The sequence below is a fragment of the Macrobrachium rosenbergii genome, chromosome 4 (genome assembly GCF_040412425.1).
Source record: "Macrobrachium rosenbergii isolate ZJJX-2024 chromosome 4, ASM4041242v1, whole genome shotgun sequence".
In the NCBI taxonomy this organism is placed as follows: Eukaryota; Metazoa; Arthropoda; class Malacostraca; order Decapoda; family Palaemonidae; genus Macrobrachium; species Macrobrachium rosenbergii.
In genome coordinates this window covers 60,429,142-60,444,066 of record NC_089744.1, presented here as the reverse complement: position 1 = coordinate 60,444,066, position 14,925 = coordinate 60,429,142, and the positions used below count along the sequence as shown (strand labels likewise).

Genomic DNA, 14,925 nt, shown 5'->3' with positions numbered 1-14,925 from the left:
GAGCGTGACCACAATGTGACTAGATCATAGCCCATACAAAGAGGACAAAAGAGCATTACTAACCACCTAACCAACATCTAAAGCGTTAGTTTGCAAAGGATTGGGAAGACTGCCTCCAGTAGTCGACCCAACAACCACAAAAACACAATTAAAAAGGGATAGGATCAGAGTTACCCCCTTGTCCCCAAGGTTGCTGAAGCAGCAATGTATGGTCCCAGCGAAAAGCAATTTCGTATACTACCTAAACATCTTGCCAAGAGTGTGAGGCAAACACCGAATTGACTTCGCCAAAATGTGGCACTAAAAATGTCACTGAGTACCATATTTTCTTGAACGCCATGGAGGTAGCAACTGCCCTCACCTCGTGAGCGTTAACTCTCAACAACTTGAAGTTGGAGTCGTCACAACTAGAGTGTGCGTCCTTAATGACGTCCCTAATGAAGAATGCCAGTGCATTCTTCGACATAGGTTTAACTGGTTGCCTCACAGAACACCATAAAAACATCCAATGGACCAAGAGTGTCCTGTGTTCTTTTAAGGTAGTACTTGAGAGCTCTAACTGGACATAGAACTCCCTCAGGTTCCTGTCCAATAAGGTCTGCTAAACCTTTAATTTCAAAGTGTCTAGGCCAAGGGTTAGAAGACCTATCATTCTTAACCAAGAACTTAGGGCTTAAAGAATAGACAGCATTGTGTTCCTTGAAGCCCACATGACGGCCTCGAACTTCTCTCACTCTCTTCGCCAGGAAATGCCGTTTTCTAGTAACATCCTTAAGAGATGCAGAGGGAGAGGCTCAAAAGGACTAAACATCAAAAAAACTTGAGCATTACGTCCAAGTTCCAAGCAGGGGAAATCAGCTGAGGAACCTTGGACGTCTTGAAAGAGCTCAGAAAATCGTAGAGGTCCCTTATTGTCAGACAAAGCTAATCCTCTGTGTCTGAATACAAATCGAAAGCATGCTCCGATAACACTTGATAGTCGGAACTGCTATATCGAGTTTTCTCTTAAGTAAAGGAGAAAATCCGCAACCTGGCTCACAATGATAGAGGAAGAGTAAAAGCCCTTCTTTCTACACCAACCTTTGAAGGTTGCTCACTTCGCTAGATATATCCTTTAGATGAAGAACTTCTGGCTCTAGCGATGGCCCGTGCCCCTGGCCAGAAAAAACCCTTCGCTCTGACCAAGTTTCGATAGTCTGAAAGCAGTCAGGTTCAGAGCGGGGAGATTCAAAGATATCTCGTGAAGTGGGTTTGTATGTGCAGGTCTGCTCTCATAGGAAGGGTCCTCGAACGTCTACCAACCAGAAGAGAAACTCCGAGAACCAGTGGTTCAAGGCCAAAACATGGGGATGAGAGTCATCCTCGTCCCTTGTGAGGCCGCGAACTTGCGTATGACTTCTCCCAGAATTTAGAACGGGAAAAAAGGCGTAAACATCTATTCCCGTCCAATCCCAGGGAAGAGCAACTATCGCAACTGCCCCAGGGTCGAGTACAGATGAGCTTTACAGAGGAGCCTCTCTGTTCTTGAGGTCGTGAAAATATCCACAAGATGGCGACCCCAAAATTTCCAAAATCTTGGCAAACCTCCTGATGAAGGGTCCATTCCTTCGGCAGGAGTTGATGGCGCCAACAGAGCAGGTCTGCTTGAACATTTTCGACCTCTGCCACAAAACTTGTGAGAATCGAAATGTTGCGAAGCATAGGCTCAAAGAATAATCTCTCTTGCAAGGCAGAACAGGGAACAAGTATTGTCCGAGTTTGCTAGAACTACACGATTGCAAACTTGGACCTCAAGAATTGGCGAGCTAAAAGATAGCCGCCAAATCTTTGAAGTCGATGTGCCAGGACACCTGTTCCTCTCTCCAGGTTCCTAACACTTTCTCTCCCTCTAGTGTTGCCCCCAACCTGTTGACGACCCGTCGGAAAAACAACACTAGGTTGGGGTTCAGAAGCTTGAGGGAGATCCCTTTCTGCAATTCCGTTGGATCGAGCCACCACCACAGATCCTCTTTATATAAGGAAGAATTCTCAATTCCTCTTTCAAGACTTCCTTGCTTTGTCAGTTCTCCAACAAAAGAACTGAAGAGGCCTGAGATGCAGACTCTCCAGAAAACAAACTTCTCCAGCGAGGAAATGGTCCCCAGCAGACTCATTCCTTCCTTCACCTAGCATGTTTCCTTTTCCAAGAAGGCCAAACTTTTTCAGTACATAGAAGTTGCCGTTCTTGCGACGGGAGACGCTATAAAAGCCGCTGAATAGATCTGAATTCCCAGACACAATGGACAGTGAGGGGATCAGCTGCGACTTCTCCACAGACCAGAAGTCCCAGGGACTTCACGAGTTGCAGAGTCAACTGAAGGTCCTCCAGATACCTTCGCTTCGACGACGCTCGAATCAACCAGTCGTCCAAGTAGAGTGAGATCCTGACGTGCGACAGATGCAACTGCATCGCAACGTTTTTCATGAGACGTGTAAACACCCTCGGAGCAAAATGTGACGCCAACAGCATCTGGTGTTCCCAGGCGGTCAACCATCCACGTAGCCTACTGACCAGACCCAACGTTGCTTAACTTCGCTGATCGGACGAGAAGCGGTGTTTTCAACGTGGTATGGCCGTTGTGCAGAGTCCAAAGCAGAGAGCCCTGAACTGGTACGTCTAGTCCCCCAAGACAACCTGAGATACTTCACCGAACGTGGATGAATTGGGGCGTGAAGATAAGTATCTTGGAGATCCAAAGATACCATCCAATCCCCGGGATGAAGGGCTCCTAGTATTGACTGCGAGGTCTCCATCTTGAACTTTTCCTTCCGGACCAAGTTGTTCGACCTGTTGACGTCCAAGACGGGTCTCCAGCCTACTGAAAGTTTCGGGACTAGAAACAATCTGTAGTAAAATCCCGGGGAACACCGAGTCCAATATCTGTTCCACTGCTCTCCGCTCGAACATCTGTTCGAGCAGGTCAAACAATTTTCTGTTTGACAGGAAGGCAGTTGGGAAACAAAAAACAAAAGAGGAGACAGGAAGGGAATCAAGTAACCTCTCTCTAACAGTAGGAGGGACCAAACGTCTGCCCCTCACTCTTTCCAGGCTTGTGCAAAATGAAGCCTGGTTGCAAAGGGAGTCTGGAGATGAAGGGAGTCACTTGCTACCTCTCTTGGAAGTGACATTCCTTCGGGAAAAAAACTCTTTCTCGTGGTGCGGGTCTCGTGTTGCTTCCCATGGAAGCCCCTTTGTTATGCAAACATTTAGCTTTCGTTTACTTTTTGTATCTGAGATCGGTGCAAGCGTTATGAAGGAGATGCAGTTTGAATGTCGATAACTTTAGGTTTTGAGAAAACGATATTTTTGCTTCTCTGTGTATTTATTTGCTTGCCGTTACACAGTTTGATGTTTTTATGACATAATTAAAAGACAAAAAATAGACCTGCAAAGTAATATAACTTCGCTAAATGAAGCTAAATGAAGCGAGTGTCAAAACACGGCTGAGGTTGGCCAGCGCCGACGTTTACTTAGTCAAGCTCTGAGCTGCTACTGACTGACTGCCACTGACTGAGTGACTGCCCTGCGGCATTCCTGTCTTTCGCTGATGCGCATTATGTCCACAGGGTTGCCATAGATCGCATTAGATATTATTTCATAGCTAAAAGGAAATTACCACCGATATACTGACAATATCATTACATTATATGAAAAATGTAATTTGACTATGATAGGTTACTGTTTTGTTTATAACTTCTAACTGTGGCGAACTTTTAAATAAAACTTTCTGAGAAGATAGTCAGGATATGTATGATGCCATATATAAAATATCCCAGAAAATTTTATTTCCGATTTTTCGTCAAACGCTCCCTTAAGACAAAGACAACTGCGAAGGTGGAGAGAGAGGAGCCGACGGTAGAAAAGTCTCAGGAAACAGATCCTTAAGAAAAAGCCAGAGTCTGATAATCAGAGGAAGAAGAAGACGAAAGAAGTTTCTCTTCATACAAAGGCTGTGACGAAAGAGGATGTTCTTCCGCAGCTGGAGGGTCTTGAGTGAGTGGTGAAAGTAGTTCGATTCGCCGATACGTGGCGGGAACTACCGCGAACGAAGAAGTCGTCAACTAGAGTACGTATAGTAAACATAAAAAATGTGGAACGCTTCACGATTAGCGTGTCATCCTTGCGCAAGAGCCATGCTAATCTTCTCTGTATCGTTCCAATTAGTATATGTACTGCGGAAGCAAGTACTGGCTAAATTAAGAAGGACATCAGATGTTGAAGCGGGTAGTTGTGCGACATGATGAACAACTGGAGCGGTGTCAACACAAGACTTGAAGCTATACGGCGGCGACCGCGGAGCGTCATGGCGTGACGCGCGAGAGGCTCCGTGGCAAGTACTAGAAGAGAGTCACAGCGTGGCGTGGCGCGACGTCATGGCTGTGCGCGCGCCGAAAGCGCAAGGTGAGGCGCGTGAAGCGTGAGAAGCGCACGAAGAGCAAGACGCCGCTCCTGGCGCGAGACAAGAGAAAAGGCCAACACCTCAACTCGGGAAGACGAATAGGAAGCCACTAAACACTCTCTCTAGACGACAGACGCTCTGTATCGTTCCCGAAGCGGGAGACGAAGGTGAAAGTCTGTACCTCTTAACAGGCAGATACGAATCTTGAAAGGTTCATGAGAGCATCCAGCTGTTGTTGCAAACCCAACAAAATCTTACGCTTGGAGAAGCCACTCTCTCGGGAGAAGGGCTGAACCTGAGAGAAGGAAAGGGGGCGAGAGACGTATACTTCCTTCCACAGGGGAAGAAGCTCTAGCCCTTGCCTTAGCGCGACAGGGGGCCGAGTAGAGTGATCATTCGAAAAACACTTTATTCTCTTCTGCAGAGGAATATCCACGCAACTTTCGGGAGAGTACAAACGTCTCAGAGGAAGAGGACGTGAAGCCGTCCTCTCCTCCTAAGCTTCTCTTAAGAGGGCGAGAGTCCAACCGAGCTCCAACCCCGAGGCGGGGAGGACGTGTCGGAGGACGAGAAGCAATCCTTCAGGATGCGTGCCTGAGCACGATCCCTGGCAGCCTGGGTAGCGTCATCAGGACCTGCCGGGCTCTCAACGCCAGATCGGTGGGAAGCCCCGTAACCCTCATGCGGCTTTCGACATGCCCTCCCTGGTCCTGGGAGTTCGACAGAGGTCCAGGCCTAGAGGCATTATAGGGCCGATCTGACGCCCCCTCCACAACACTAGGGGCACTAGCACTAACACTATGCGTTTGAATTGCATTCACTTTAGTTTCAAGAGCACGCATTGACTCCACACGAGAGCCAGGGAATTACCTTCTGCAGCAACAAACTACAGGGTTAGTAATAAATTTATTACAGGGTTACTAGTCGGAGAAAACCTGACTGTCCAACTAAGGATGCACTCTAGGAGGAAGATTTCCTCAGCCTATCACGCTCAATTTAAGCATATAGGCTTCATATTTCTTCCACTCACCCTCAGACAATCCCACACATTCATTACCGATTATCATAGAGCATTGAACACCCTTACATATCATACATAAAGAGTGAGGAACTATCAAAGTCTTCGATAGCCTCACCTTACATTCACCCAAGCTACAGACTCGATAGCTAGAGGTAAGACATCTTAATTATAAGAAAAGTCAAAAGCAAAATCAAAAACGGTCCACAAAGAGCGTATGCCAAGTCACAGATCCAGTTTAATACCAAAAACAACCAAAATACTTAAGTGACAACAAATTTCGAAATCCAAAAGAGCGGAGGAACTGACAACAGGTGTTGACAGTCCGGCGACAGAGAAAATCTGAATAGAAAATGGGAATGGTTCCTGATACCGCCTCCCAGCGGCGGGAATGGGTACTAACCACCTGACCGGCCACTGCGTGTGCCGCGAAATTTGAAATTCTGTCGGACCTTCGGAGAATACAGCTATATATATATCTGGCAGGTAAGTCTCATGAACAAAACTACATTTAGCTTAAAAAAATTCCTAAAAATGGGAAGCTGATGACACTGGTTACTATGCTAGACAAGCAGGTACAAGAGCAGCCATGGAAAGGAAAGGTTCATTCACTGGGCAGAGCTTGCAGTGTAAGTGATTAGTGAGCATGTGGAGTACAGTAGCAGGAAAGGCACATTTTTGGAAAACTATCAGTCCTTAACCAGGGAATTGACCACAACTTTGGAGATTCAAGTGCAGAAATAGCAGTAATTTAGGCAGCCAAGTGTCATCTCACTGTGTTAGCTCAATGGTCACGTAACCAATCCCTGCAAATTTTATAGGTTAGAGTGAGCTGCACTGGCCTGGACAGGTATTGCATAGCAGGTGTGTGTCCATATCAAGTGAAGTATAGACACAACAGACCCTGGAAAACTCAGAAATGCAAGCGTGGGCATACTTACAGTCAGTCTTACACACCAGAAAAATCAGCACACAATCAAACACAAAGCCCCACATAAGCTGCACATGCCGATCTGCTGAAATTTGAAATGTAAGAGGGATGGCAAAACACACTTACACACTGAAAGGCAAGAAACATTACTGATACTCGTTAGTGGCAGTAGAAAAAGGTGGTGGTGTTATCTGGCACAAAACAGTAAGAATTACTGTATCTCAAAAAATAAAAAATTTAAAATACCAACACCAGCACTTCATACTGTACACAGTGTGCCATGAAAATAGATTCCCACTCCACGCTCCATGAGCTGACAGGATGGCACCAATTTGCATGACACCAGGCTCACACCTGGCTCTTGGACTGTGGTTCTCGCGCCATTCTCCTTAGCAACACATCAAGCCAGCAGGATGGCGCCGACTTCTGTGACACACCTGATCTTCGTCTATACAGAAGATACAGTCTAAAATCGAATACGTGCATTATTGGTCTGTTAGTTACTATGTAAATTTCCTGGCTGCTGAGTGGTCAGCAATTCATGTAAATACCACTGCAGTTTGTTAAAAAAGTATCATTCTCAAGATCAATGTCTTGTCTCAGTTATCATCCTGCTAAAGTGGTGACCCTGCCACACCAATACCCAGCAAAGATGCCTGAGACGTCCGGCGACAACACATCACCCTCCACTTCTGCCACTCCTGCCAATACCATCGCCCAAGTCAAGCTTCCGACCTTCACACTGGCTAACGCCTACACTTAGTTCTGTCGAGCTGAAGTCACACTTCGAATCAAGGGTGCAAGGTCCTCATCAACCAAGGAAGATTGCATTCTCCCTGCCTTGCCAGACCACCTTTTCCCCCAGCTAACAGAGTGGCTGGACGCTAAAGACACCGACATCGTCCAGTATGAAGACCTGAAGGAGGTCCTACTGGACAGATTCATGCCATCCCCAGCTGTTCATGTACAACAGATCTTTGATGCAGCACAGCAACCCTTAGGTTATGAATTGCCCATCCACCGCCCTTCTCGAGATGGGAGCCCTCACCCGTCTTCCTCCTGCAGCAGACAGTTCTCCCAAATCAATTGACATCCTCAAGGCACTCTGGCTGCAGCACCTGCCAACGTCAGTAAGGGCAGGGCTCACCAACATCGAAGACACAGTTGATGATAACAGATGCCCATACTGCTGCAAACCGCCGCCATGCCCACCCCTTTACCACCTATCAAGGAACATACAACCAGTTAGCGACAGACGACCTTCTCAATGCCACAGAGGCCACCATGGCCATCAAACCCTCACAAATGTCCAGGACAAACCCTTGCCGCCCATTCCACCTTCAGAAACCCAAGGGAGCTGACGACACACACAGCAGCAATCACCGCCGTTTCAGCTTTGCTGATACCACAGAACATTTGGCCCTGCCGCCAAGAACTGCCTCCCAGGATGCCCATGGCCAAAAAATGTGTGAAGTGGGTGCTTATGCCTCAACTGGGGCCATGCAATGTACATGTATCTAACCTTAATCCTGACATATCCAATCCTACGTGATCTGTCAGCACCTCTTATCTTTTTTATCCTTGATTCTGTCACAGGTACTTCCTTTTTGGTTGACACAGGGTTGCTGTTCCCTTCTGCATGTATCCAGTCAACTAACCAAACACCCACAGCCATCCAATGTCTGACTCACAGCTGCCAATGGCTTTCCCATCCTTACTCTTGGTCAGAAGCATCTCACCCTTAACCTTGGCGACAGAAAGTACCACTGGCGATTTATCGTCGCGGACGTCTCAATACTTCTCCTCAGGGCGGACTTCTTGGCACACCACCAACTGCTCGTTGACATTGCCAACAGGTACCTTGTTGATGCCACCAATCTGTCCACAATGCCCATTGCTGCAGAACTCACCCTCCACATCACCAATTCCAAAGACAAGTTTCTATACCTGCTCACCACATACCCAGTTGTTTTCAAACCTGAACTATGACAGTCTCATCAATCCCCCCCTAAGCATGCTATTGTCCACCACATCAAGACCTCGGGCCCTTCTGTACACTCCTGTTTCTGACGCCTACCGCCCAAAAAACATGCCACTGCAAAGAAAACCCTCGCAGAGAAGGAGAAGATGGGTTTGTGCCAAAAGGCATCCAGTCCTTGGGCATCTCCCCTCCACATAGTAACATGCAGGGACTACAGAAGGCTGAACATGATGACCACCGAGGCTGACCACTGCCCACTCCCTAACATCACAGACATGACCACCTTCCTACACGGCGCAAAAATCTTCTCAAAGGTTACTTCCAGGTCCCCATGAATCCCAAAGATTGCCATCACAACACCCTTCTGCACCTTTACCTTCATTTACTCCTGCTTTGGCCTCCGCAATGCAGGAGCTACTTTTCAGTGATTGATGGATGGCATCCTGGGAGACCTTCCCTTCTGCGTCTGTTATGTTGACGATATTTTAATTTTCTCTGCATCAAAGGAAGAGCACTCCCAACACCTGCACATCATCCTCCAATGCCTGCAAGAAAATGGCCTCGTCATCCGATACAACAAATGCTCCTTCGCCACCAAGAGGGTAGAATTCTCGGGGCACCTCATAACACATGAGGGTGTCCAGCCCTTGCCTGAGAAGGTCACCGCTGTCAGAAAGTTTTCCACCCCTACCACTGTCAAGGGTCTACCAGAGTTCCTCGGAATGGTGAACTATTATCATCGCTTTTTGCCCAACATCTCCACCTTGGCCCCACTCTACAAAGTCCTCAAGGGCAATCCCAAGGCCCTCGCCTGGGGATCCCCGCAGGAAGCTGCCTTCACCTCCGCCAAAAATGCCCTCGCCAAGGCCACCGCCCTCACTTTCCCTGCACCAGGTCATTCTCTACTGCTTTCCATTGATGCCAGCACCGTAGCCATAAGAGCTGTTTTGGAGCAGATCATATGCGGTCGTCCTCGACCCCTTGCCCTTTTTAGCAGGAAACTCAGCAAGACAGAGGCAAACTACTGTACAGTAAACCCCCCGTATTGACATTCTCATGATTCGCGGGATTTTCTGTGGAACGTATCTATAAATTATTCGTGAAAAATTTGGCAATTTGCGGACTTTTTCGTCAGGAAATATTAACAAACTAGTTTATTTTGATGTTATTTTCATGACTTAATACATTTTTTTTATGATAAAAAAATGGTTTACTAATTTTCGAATATTATTAAGATTAATAATAATAATAATAAATAATAATAATACTCTAAGATTAAATAATACGTAACTCAAAGAAAGAGAGGAACTGGTTTTCTCCCCTCCATTCAGCACGGACCCGACCTCATTAAAGCGAAGATAGGTGCTCGGAATTGATACTATTGAAATATTAAAATTATATTAAAGTACTATTGAAATTATATTAAAATGATATACAGTATAAGTATTTCAGGATGATAGTAGAAGCATTTTTAGAGGATACATTTTATGATAAAATAATGATTTATGGTACATACTAATTTTCAAATATTAATATTAAGTTTAATAAGTTTAAATAATAATATTAAATAAAAATAATAATTCTCTCTCTCTCTCTCTCTGTCTCTTACTGAGATGAAAGAATTTTTCCAACTTGTAATATGTACATATGTTTCTTTTATATGATAAATGAATGATTTACCTAATAAATACTAATTTTCAAATATTAATTTTAATAGTAATAATAATATAATATTTTCCATGCCCTCAGAAGCTCAAGTATTTCAATTGTCGTGCACAAGTTTCTTTTCATAACTCGTGTGACATATTATTGTTCCGTTCTTACCTGCGTCTTTCTTCTAAGTCGGCGACATATTCATCCACAGTGTCTCTTCTTGAAGTCAGCAGCTCACGAGTCTATTATTTAGAAGGGATTTATATTAAATGTAATTATATCTCTCAGAAAGGCGTAATGGAGACGAAATGGGTAGCTTCTTACTTTAATGATGAAAGTTAATTACATACACAAGTACAATTAGGTTACAGTTTTACTCTCTTGAAAACCACTCTTGCTAGTCGAAGTTCAGTTTCTGTCTGGTTAAGTAGCCCGCGGTCAGGGTATGGTTAAGTAGCCTGCGGACAGAATCTGGTTAAGTAGCCCGTGGTCAGAGTCTGGTTGGGACCACAGAAGCTGGGGGAAGTACTGCGTCTTCTCGTACTGATGACTAGTGACTCAATCACTCTTCTCTGGCTTCGTTCTTCTCTGGAACCCCGGCTTCTCCCTGCTGTCTTCCATCTCCTCCCTTGAAGTTACCTCATTGGAAGATATTATCTGTAAGGCCTCCCCTCGAACAGCTTGATTGGGAAGGACAGTTGTAGGTGTTGTCAAATTCTCTCCTTAGAAGATTTGATTGGAAATGACCTCAGGAAGAGTTGTTAATGGCTCCTCCCTAGAATGTCTAATTGGAGAAATGGTGAACTACTTCTCTTTGTCCAGCCCCTTTTCATGGAAATTCATGTAAATGCCTCCTATTGAAGGCAGGCTTATGGATATGGCTGGAACGTTGACTCCTGACGAGGTTATAGGTTATGCTCGGTCAGCTAAGTCGCAAGGGCACAGGTTTAAGATTTTATGATCGGTTTTATGGCCCTGGGCGCGATACACTCACTCACTGTTTTGAGTTCAAGTAAAGACGGTCTCCTGCTTTTAGCTTACTCGACATGTCTAGCCTCGGCAGTGCATAACAACCAAGGCTTAATTGTTGTTCTCTCTCTCTCTCTCTCTCTCTCTCTCTCTCTCTCTCTCTCTCTCTCTCTCTCTCTGTTCTTACTCGATCGATCACTGTATAATTTATCTTTTTCCACTTCTCTCTTTTTAAGATTCTATTCTTATGCTTCCCTATTTAATATTTCTTTACATCACTACAACATCTTTTGATATGTAAGGAGTATCTCTCTCTCTCTCTCTCTCTCTCTCTCTCTCTCAGGAAAAGATACTGTTTGTATGTGTGTGTGTGTGTTCATAGTGTTTAAAAAATGTGTAGTAAAAGTATTACATCTTTGGAAGACAAAATACAAATATAAATTTTGTTGTTGTCAGAGAGATTAAAGAGATAACTCTCTCTCTCTCTCTCTCTCTCTCTCTCTCTCTCTCTCTCTCTCTCTCTCTCTCTCTCTCTCTCTCTCTCTCTCTCTCTCTCTCTCTCTCCAGCCAGCCTTGTTGAATATCAGTCAAAGTGGTAACTCTCTTTCTGCTTTGGCTGGAAGGCTTAGAAGTACGAATGTATATATTTTTAAGGGTACTAATGTTTAAGATGACTTTGAAATTATATTAATAATATAATTTCAAAGATTAATACAGTAATAGGATAATAATTCATCCCCCATGAATACAGGGGATTAACTACATTTGACTGTGAGCTCCAGGTGGCATACCTCACTGTCAAACACTTCCGGCATTTTTTGGAGGCCACACCTTTCACCCTTCAAACTGACCATCTGCCACTAGTGCATTCTATAAACTGTCAGTCCGATGCCTGGTCACCCCATCAGTGCCACCACTTATCAGCCATCGCTGAATTCGACTGCACCCTTTGCCACATTCCTGGGAAACACAACCCCGTTGCTGAAGCCCTCTCCAGAGTCTCCATTGATGCAGTACACCTCAGCCTCGATTACAAGCAGTTGGTGGCCAAGTAACAGCAGGACCCAGAGCTCAACCCCTGCAAGACCTCCTTAATGCCTCTGCAATGGCACAACGTCCCCCTCAACGCCAGCAGCTCTACTTCCATCCTCTATGATATCAGCACCAGCTGCCCACGCCCATGGATCCCACAGGCACTTAGACGTCAGATGTCATGTCTTCGACATTGTCCACGGTCTGGCACACCCTTCAGGACGATCCACACCCACCCTCCTGAAGAAGTGCTTCATCTGGCACGGCATATCGAAAGATGCAAAGTTGTGGGCCTGTGAATGTTCTTCCTGCCAGCTCTCCAAAATCCAGCATCACACAAATTCAGGTGTGGGCTCCTTTCATCAACTGCAATGCCGTTTCGCCCTATGTCCACATTGACATTGTAGGACCCCTCCCTCACTCCGAAGGACATCAATACCTACTCACAATGGCCAACCACTCGACAAGATGGCCCAAAGCTGCCCCTGTGACAGGCATCAGTAGCAGCATGTGCCAGTGTTTTCCTTTATCAAGGGTGTCCAGATTCGGCATACCCGATCACATCACCTCCAACAGAGGCACTACCTTCACATCACAGCTCTGAATATCCCTAAACTGCCTCCTCAGCACCCAGTTGCATCACACAACTGCCTACCATCCCGAATCCAATGACATGGTTGAGAGGTTCCACCCCACCGCACCTAAAAAGCAGCCCTGATGTCTCGCAGCATCTCCTCGACCTGGTACTTGCAGCCTCTGTGGGTCCTCCTTGGCCATCAGACCACACCTAAAGAAGGCCTTGACCTATCAGCAGCCAAGATGGTGTATGGTGATCCGCTTGTGATACCAAACGACAAGACCTTTATCCCCAAGGTTCTACATACTGCGACATGTGTTCATCAGAACAGATGCCATTTGACTATGTGGCCCCCTACCGGGTCATTGTCCCGCAAGCAGAAAGCGTTCCTCATCAACATCCATGGCACAACAGATTGGGTTGCCATCGACCGCCTGAAACCAGTGTATTTGCCCAGCAACATTACTCCTCCAGTCCAGTTTTCAAGGGCAGGACGCCCTCAGCAACACCCTGGTGAACCTTGTGGGGGGGGTTATTGTGGCGTGTGAAATAGGTTCCCACACCGCACTCCATGAGCCAATAGGATGCCACCAACTTCCATGACACCTGGCTCACATCTGGCTCTCGGACCGTGGTTCTCACACCATTCTCCTTAGCAACACATCAAGCCAGCAGGATGGTGCCAACTTCCATGACACATCTGATCTTCATCTGTACAGAAGATACAAAGTCTAAAATTGAATGCATATGCATTATTTGTCTATCAGTTACTATGTAAATTTACTGGCCGCTGATTGGTCAGCAGTTCATATACATACCACTGTAGTTTGTTAATAAAGTATTTGCTAAAACAGCAAATGAGGCAACCTGAAAAATTTGTTTTGTTTATCATGAATGATATATTTGTTTTTCTGTAAACGACACAAATGAGAAAAGCTAAATTTCACACCATCAAAAAATTAGAAAAACTGATTCACATCCCTTAACATGAAGAAGCACTGAAACACAGCACACAGTATTAAGGGAAGGGGAAAAAGAAATTAAATTTCTTGACAATAACAAGGAAGGGAAAACAATGAATCAAAATTGAATGTAAATGAAGGAGACCGTCAAACTTTTAAAGTATAAGTGTGGCAAATTGCCACTGTGATGTTCTTAATACCATAGATAAGTAATGAAGTTAGTAACTGCTGAATTTGGGTCAGTTGGTTTTGAGGCCTGCAGGATTCAGGAACATTCACACCTCGAATTAGGGCTCTGTATGATTGATGTGTTTGTAATAAAACTAATATGCTGTACAGTAATATGGTATAAAGATTGAGAAGTCATGCTGTTATTTTAATAATAGACAATAGTATATTTCATAAAAAATTTATCTCTTTTAGGGAATTGAACTTGTCAACGAACTCATTGACTATTATGGCTTGGATGTTGTTCAAGCATATATGTCTTATATTCAGTCAAGCGCTGAACAAGCTGTCCGAGACCTCCTTAAAGAAGTAGGAGCATATGTACTGAAAGAGAAAGGGACTTCTTCCTTACATGCAGTTGACTTTATGGATGATGGATCACCAATAGAGCTGAATGTATATATAAATGTTGAAGAAGGAACAGCAATCTTTGATTTTGAGTATGTATTTTTTCTTGGTTTAAAACCTTTCATATCTTGTTGTATAATACATGTTGTGGACCTTGTTAGAATAATTTTTTTTATTGAAAGCTCCTGTGAATCCAGAAACTTTGTTGTTTTTTTTATTAGAGGTAGGTGATTGCTAATACATCATCATTGGGACTAGTAGGGTGCTGGATTAGTGATTTTGCTGATCACAGAGTTGTTAAGTTAGAATAGCCTTACTTGCTAATGAAGTAGCAGTGAAGTAGATATAAGGAGTATATGTGCGAGTTCAATTTTCACAGCTAATACTAAGCTTATGAAACTGCCAGTTGTTCTCTTTTGTCAGTTGATACCATCCTCCTCCCAGCCTTAACTCTTATTGAAAACACCTACATTTGTGTACAGCTGGTTATACAAAAGAAAATTTGGTTTTATTAATTAAAAAAAAGTTATCGTATCTTTGTTACTGATCATTGGTGCTTTTTCACAGTCGGCAACTAGGAGTTCTTTTTTTATTTCCATTGTTTTTCATCAGCTCATCTCGTAGTTTACTAGTACTTATTGATAGTATGGATGCATGCATATTCTCTCTCTCTCTCTCTCTCTCTCTCTCTCTCTCTCTCTCTCTCTCTATACTGTAAATTGGCAAGAAATCAGAAGAAAATGCTTTTAAGAGTTATTGTAATTTTTTTTTTTTATTGATTTTGGTT

At 44.6% G+C, this 14,925-nt stretch overlaps 1 protein-coding gene, 1 non-coding gene and 1 pseudogene across 3 annotated transcripts in view; 1 reads left to right on the top strand and 2 right to left on the bottom strand.

Annotated features, from left to right (window-relative positions):
* LOC136835045 (5-oxoprolinase) overlaps positions 1-14,925 on the top strand; it is a 262,765-nt gene that overhangs the window by 185,144 nt on the left and 62,696 nt on the right. For both annotated transcript variants that reach the window (XM_067098167.1, XM_067098171.1), the window contains one exon: positions 13,986-14,230. In XM_067098167.1, coding sequence (XP_066954268.1) covers positions 13,986-14,230 — 245 coding nt within the window. The remainder of the gene's footprint in view (positions 1-13,985; positions 14,231-14,925) is intronic.
* LOC136838382 (5S ribosomal RNA) lies at positions 2,498-2,621 on the bottom strand (annotated as a pseudogene).
* On the bottom strand, positions 4,125-4,228 carry LOC136838395 (U6 spliceosomal RNA). Its single transcript, XR_010852975.1, has one exon. It is a non-coding gene; the product is annotated as a U6 spliceosomal RNA (small nuclear RNA).